Below are 6226 nucleotides of genomic sequence, written 5' to 3'. Positions count from 1 at the left end.
TATTTACATATTTAATATTTATATTTATATTTATATGATAGAGGAAATGAGCCTGTTGAAACACCCGCAAGAAGGTGGAGATATCAACCGTCATGAGCCCACGGAAAATTTTTATTTAATGCACGATGATCACAGTGTACAAGATATGGAACACCGTCAGCAATCCAGACATTATGGGAAGTTTTTACCAATGCAAGTGCATCTGATGGTTCAATTTAATGACGGCACCACACGTGAGTGGGGACCCATCGCATCCATGAATGAAGTTGTGCAAACGCTGCGTGCGGTGATGATGGGGTCATTGGGTGACAACCGACAAAACAACGGCCCCATCCGTGTTTTTGACCAAGACAGTGTGGCTGTCAGTGTGGACGCCGATCTTCACGATGTAACTGCGCAGAAGGTACCACAAATGCACCCGCCCGTATCGTTTTTTTGGATTGACATTACGGGCTCACCCGAGCCGAAGGATCTAAACGTCCTCTTTGGCCTTTTAAAGGTGAATGCTCGCACACAGCGGAGGTGGGGAGTCGAGACGACGGGAGGACCGGCGGGGGACTCACTCCATTGCACGAATGGAAGCGTCTTTGAAGATGACTCCGATCCCTTTTGGGGGTCAAATGAAGAGAAGGGTGGGAGAGAGCCGGATGAAATGCATGTATTTGTGGAGGAGCAGTATGTACAGCTTCAACTTGCCGTCATCCGTGCTAGCAGTCCACCCTGTGCGCATGATACAACGCAGTCAATGTACGCGGCCTCCAGGAAAGGACATGCCACGCACCAGCCGGACCGTTTGCATGCCAACCTTTTTGATGTGGACGTGGAAGAAGACCTTGGCCGGGTGGAGCTGCTCTGCTTCTCGGACGGCATCGTCACATGGCGCCCGGTGCCAGAGGTGGAAGGGTGGGGGTACATTGCCCAAGCCGTGGAGCGCCGCCTTGCCGACCCCTCTTCCACAAAACGAATGCTCACAACCTCGAAGCTGCTCCACATAATTCTTGATGAACTCTGCGAAGCCTTCCTTCCAGACCCCACGTTGGTCCTCAACGAGGCGGATGCCATTGACTCCATGCTGCCGTTCGTGCGCCAACGGGAGTCGGAGCAGGTGGATGTGTTGCGTCGGTCTCTTCGTCTACAGCGACGACTCGCCGTGCATCGTCGACTCCTTTTGAGTAAAGTCAACCTCCTGGAGCAGCTCGGGCGTCCCGTCATGCGCACGTTGCTTGCATTCATCACTGCGGATTTGGGAAACACCAGTAAAGTCCTGCAGCGACCCAACGCTATTGTCGCTTCCAAACCGCTCATAAAGGCGCCGATGCACACTGATGCGAAAAGTGTGGCAGTGACAAACCTACGCGGCCTCCCTCATACCTCCATCATTCACCGCATTTTGTACCTTCTTCGGCAGCTCGATGGAGCCCATACAATTCTCAGTAACGCGACGATTGTCTACACCTCAACGGTGGCGATGCGAAACAACAACGTCAGTACGGAGGCCGACTACCGCATGGTGGTACTCCACTACGTCACTTTAATTATTCTTCCGTTGACTATTGTGGCCTCGCAGTGGGGGATGAATTGTTACGTTCCGTGGAAAGACCTCGACTCCACAACGCCATTCTGGACAATAACAGGCCTCTCCGTCTTGTACGCTGCTGCGCTCCTTTCATATCCCTTATATTATTACTTTACCGGAAGGCCAGACAAGCTTGTCTAAGCCTAAACATCTATTGATTTACGCTTATGTTATATAAGTATGTATGTATTTGTATGTATGTGTGTATGTGTAGCCGATCGCTGGAGGGGGGAACAACAGGCGGAAACACCCTCCCGCTCTGTCCACAAAACTCCTTTTTAAACCGAAAATTACACATGCCGAGGAAACTCAGAAAAAAAAAAAAAAAGGGATACGGTGGTATCTGCGGGGATATCATGCAAGACACATATGAAAGCCGAAAAGAGAAAAATTTTTCTTTTTCCCTCCTCCCCCGTTACAAAACAAATGAGGAAATAAAGGAAGTGAAAAGAGAAACGGAAAAAAATATTCCACGCCCTACCTCTCCCTCCAAGACCAGAAAGATGGCAAGAAAAAGAAAAAAAACATAACTCACGTTGGTCGCGTCCTCCCAATTCCCACCAAAATAGGCATTCATGCCGCAACGGATGGAGAGTCAAGGATGGCTTCTCATCGCCCACACATCGTTATTCCCTTTAAAAAAGAAGTGGAGGCACTAAGGGCGTCCTTTACCTGCTTCCCACGCGGCACGGTTGACAGGGCCTGGGTGGGGGAGATGAGCGAGCGGTTAAAACACACATTTTGCCGCAAACCACAAATAGTAATAAAATTTAAACTCTGGTAAAATATTATTGGAACACTTCGACCAGACACATTTCTTGCGCCACAACTTTTTTCAAAAGAAGGCATCCAGAAAAAAAAATATGAAAAAAATAAGAAAAAACGCGGTGAAGGATGAACATTTATTGCTTTTTAAGAGGGAACGCAACTCATCCTCACACGGAGCCCTATCACTTTACGGCGGCGACGTCTTCAAGCAAATTTTGAAGTGAAACAGTTTTTTTTTTTCTTTTTTTTTTTTGAAAGGGCGACGAGAGAAAAAAAAAAAAAGTGAAAGGAGGGAAAGGCTATACGAGTAAGTGACGGCGACTGTACGCTACAGACAGATGACAGACAACAAACAGCGTGATTAATGCGAATTATATTGTTTATATCTATATCTATCTATATGTATAAGTCTACACAAGACGATCTGACAGGCGGCATGGACTGTAACAATAAGTTGACACTTTTATTTACAAGCGTGGAGAGGGAGTTCGTGTTTATATGCTGCTAAATAAATGAGTGAGCGAGAAGAGAAAGAAGGCAGATTTGTTTTTTGTTTTTTACCGTAATTTGTTACTTTTTTATTATTTTAATTTCTTCAAAAAAAAAAAAAAATAACGCGTTGAAGGGCGGCGGGTGCAGTTGTTTTGCGGTGCACTTCCACCCACTCCTATTTTTGTTACCTTCCGCTCGGTGGGGATCACCGGCGGCTGTGGGGCCCTTTCAAAGAGTGCTGCCTCGTGAGCCCACAACGGTCCCGGCCGTCAGAGAGCGATGTATGGACCAATCGTTTTGCTGGTGTATGAGCGTGGGGCATGTCTTCTCTGGAGTGTGGGGGAGGTTGGGCGCACGGAACCGAACTGTGGACTTCCCCTGCTGCTCCCCTCCTCCCATTTTGGAAGGAAAAGTGGCGACAAGGCCCCGCAGAGGAACATATTATCTTTGACTCCTATATTACTTTACGGGATTCACTTCTCGTATACACCCGCATGAAAAGCACGTTTCCGCCCACTGACGACACAAGAATGCGTCACTATAAACAACCACAACAAGAGAGAGGCAAATATTTCACAATAATCCTAGGGTGACCACAACATACATCTTCCCGTGCATTCACAAAAACGAGAAAAAAAAAATATAACATTAACTCTTTGAACAACTCTTGCTCGCCGCTGCACAGCACTCACGCTCACACGCACACACACACACACTCGGGCACGTCCCCTGCGTCTCTCTGCATCACTCTTCTCCCCCTTGCACCCTGCACTCCCTAGTCCGTTTACAAGATCTTAAGCAACTCACCTTGGCGATGGCGGCTCGGTCCATGGACCACACACAGTGGCTGGCGAAGCTTGTGGCCTTTGACACGACGAGCCGCAACTCGAACCTTGAGCTCATCCACTACTGCAAGGACTACCTGGAGGGGCTTGGTGTCAAGTGCACCCTGCTACACAACGCCGAGAGGAACAAGGCAAACCTGTGGGCGACGCTGCCGGGCGACGGCGGCGTGACGAAGGGCGGCATCATTCTCTCCGGCCACACGGACGTGGTCCCGGTGGACGGGCAGAAGTGGGACAGCGATCCGTTTACGCTGACGGAGCGGGATGGGAAACTGTACGGTCGCGGCACGTCCGACATGAAGGGCTTTGTTGCCGTGTGCATGTCTCTGGCCCCCGAGCTCCTCAAGATGAAGCGCGCGAAGCCGATCCACTTTGCGTGGTCGTACGACGAGGAGGTGAGCTGTCTCGGCGGCATGGAGCTGGCGGAGTTTGCGCGGGACCACGACGTCAGGGCGGAAGGCTGCATCATTGGGGAGCCGACCGGCATGACTGTGGTGATTGCTCACAAGGGCACCTCCCACTTTTGGGTTCGTGTGCGGGGCAAGGCGGCGCATTCGTCGCTCGCGCTGACGGGTGAAAGCTGCAACGCCATTGACTACGCCACAAAACTCATTACGAAGCTGCGCGAGATTGCGGAGGAGTACCGCCGGAACGGCACCCGGCATGACTTCCAGGTGCCGTTCTCAACGCTGTCGACGAACCTCATCAGTGGCGGCAACGCCTCGAACACCGTGCCCGCGGAGTGCGAGTTCCTCTTCGAGTTTCGAGCGCTTCCCAACGAGACTGTCTCCAAGATGATGCAGCAGGTGCGGTCTTACGTGGAGACGCAGCTTCTCCCGGCCATGAAGGCGGAGTTTGAGGACGCTGAAATTGTTATCACGCCGCGGGATGAAACGCCGTCGTTTGAGGGCAGTGAGGAGGCGCCCATCACCAAGCTGGCATGCGCCATTATCAATGATTACAAGGTTTGGAAAAAAAACTATTGCACGGAGGCGGGCCACTACAGTGGGATTGCCGGCGCACCAACTGTGATATGCGGACCCCATGGCGGGGCCATACACTGTGCGAATGAGTATGTCACCCCCGCGCAGCTCGACAAGTGCCGTGAGTTTGTTCTGAGGGTGGCGGAGAGCCTCAAGGCGTCCCCTGCCCACCTGTGACAATGTTGCCACCGCCAGTGTGCTGGGGCGTTATATTTACCTGTAATAGGTTTTTTTGTTGAGCTTCTTTCTTTTCCTATTTGTTTCTTGGGTGGGTGGGTTTGGGCTATGTTTGGCGTTGAGCGTTGGTGTGGGGGACCGTCATGGCGTGTCTCAATTTCCACACCGGCAGCTGAATGCGGGGCACTGTTTAGGGATACATTCTGACAGCGGGGTATGTGGTAGGCACATCGTTCTTTTCTTTCTTCTTTGATTTATTTCTTTGAATACACCTACCTCCACGGCACTCCTGCCACCGCTGCGCAGCACTCACGCTCACACGCTCACACACACACACACACACACTCGGGCACGTCCCCTGCGTCTCTCTGCATCACTCTTCTCCCCCTTGCACCCTGCACTCCCTAGTTCGTTTACAAGATCTTAAGCAACTCACCTTGGCGATGGCGGCTCGGTCCATGGACCACACACAGTGGCTGGCGAAGCTTGTGGCCTTTGACACGACGAGCCGCAACTCGAACCTTGAGCTCATCCACTACTGCAAGGACTACCTGGAGGGGCTTGGTGTCAAGTGCACCCTGCTACACAACGCCGAGAGGAACAAGGCAAACCTGTGGGCGACGCTGCCGGGCGACGGCGGCGTGACGAAGGGCGGCATCATTCTCTCCGGCCACACGGACGTGGTCCCGGTGGACGGGCAGAAGTGGGACAGCGATCCGTTTACGCTGACGGAGCGGGATGGGAAACTGTACGGTCGCGGCACGTCCGACATGAAGGGCTTTGTTGCCGTGTGCATGTCTCTGGCCCCCGAGCTCCTCAAGATGAAGCGCGCGAAGCCGATCCACTTTGCGTGGTCGTACGACGAGGAGGTGAGCTGTCTCGGCGGCATGGAGCTGGCGGAGTTTGCGCGGGACCACGACGTCAGGGCGGAAGGCTGCATCATTGGGGAGCCGACCGGCATGACTGTGGTGATTGCTCACAAGGGCACCTCCCACTTTTGGGTTCGTGTGCGGGGCAAGGCGGCGCATTCGTCGCTCGCGCTGACGGGTGAAAGCTGCAACGCCATTGACTACGCCACAAAACTCATTACGAAGCTGCGCGAGATTGCGGAGGAGTACCGCCGGAACGGCACCCGGCATGACTTCCAGGTGCCGTTCTCAACGCTGTCGACGAACCTCATCAGTGGCGGCAACGCCTCGAACACCGTGCCCGCGGAGTGCGAGTTCCTCTTCGAGTTTCGAGCGCTTCCCAACGAGACTGTCTCCAAGATGATGCAGCAGGTGCGGTCTTACGTGGAGACGCAGCTTCTCCCGGCCATGAAGGCGGAGTTTGAGGACGCTGAAATTGTTATCACGCCGCGGGATGAAACGCCGTCGTTTGAGGGC

The 6226-nt window shown here is 52.7% G+C and overlaps 3 protein-coding genes across 3 annotated transcripts, besides 11 other annotated features; all 3 read left to right on the top strand.

Moving 5' to 3' along the window:
* Positions 1-2131: a sequence feature (areas not merged during assembly with more than two copies in the genome that could not be assigned to a particular haplotype).
* Positions 8-36: a sequence feature (AT_rich).
* Tc00.1047053510837.30 (hypothetical protein, conserved) lies at positions 35-1717 on the top strand (the record flags this gene model as incomplete). Its single annotated transcript, XM_799469.1, has 1 exon — positions 35-1717. One exon carries the CDS (start codon positions 35-37, stop codon positions 1715-1717), a length of 1683 nt encoding a protein of 560 aa, XP_804562.1.
* Positions 1748-1786: a microsatellite.
* Positions 2132-4094: a sequence feature (haploid, Esmeraldo-like haplotype).
* Positions 2574-2597: a microsatellite.
* Positions 2919-2959: a sequence feature (AT_rich).
* Positions 3651-4841, top strand: Tc00.1047053510837.20 (glutamamyl carboxypeptidase, putative; the record flags this gene model as incomplete). Its single annotated transcript, XM_799468.1, has 1 exon — positions 3651-4841. One exon carries the CDS (start codon positions 3651-3653, stop codon positions 4839-4841), a length of 1191 nt encoding a protein of 396 aa, XP_804561.1.
* Positions 4095-4477: a sequence feature (areas not merged during assembly with more than two copies in the genome that could not be assigned to a particular haplotype).
* Positions 4478-4616: a sequence feature (heterozygous, Esmeraldo-like haplotype).
* Positions 4617-5798: a sequence feature (areas merged during assembly that could not be assigned to a particular haplotype. This can correspond to areas where the two haplotypes were merged or to regions with more than two copies in the genome that were merged during assembly.).
* Positions 5148-5186: a microsatellite.
* On the top strand, positions 5285-6226 carry Tc00.1047053510837.9 (acetylornithine deacetylase, putative; the record flags this gene model as incomplete). The annotated part of the gene is made up of 1 exon (XM_799470.1): positions 5285-6226. A coding segment is annotated over one exon (942 nt), but the record flags the coding sequence as incomplete, so codon positions are not given.
* Positions 5799-6226: a sequence feature (heterozygous, Esmeraldo-like haplotype).

The sequence above is a fragment of the Trypanosoma cruzi genome, genomic scaffold, assembly GCF_000209065.1.
Source record: "Trypanosoma cruzi strain CL Brener 1047053516909 genomic scaffold, whole genome shotgun sequence".
Lineage (NCBI taxonomy): Eukaryota > Euglenozoa > Kinetoplastea > Trypanosomatida > Trypanosomatidae > Trypanosoma > Trypanosoma cruzi.
Note: the sequence above shows the minus strand (reverse complement) of the source record. Positions and strands in the feature narration are given on the sequence as shown.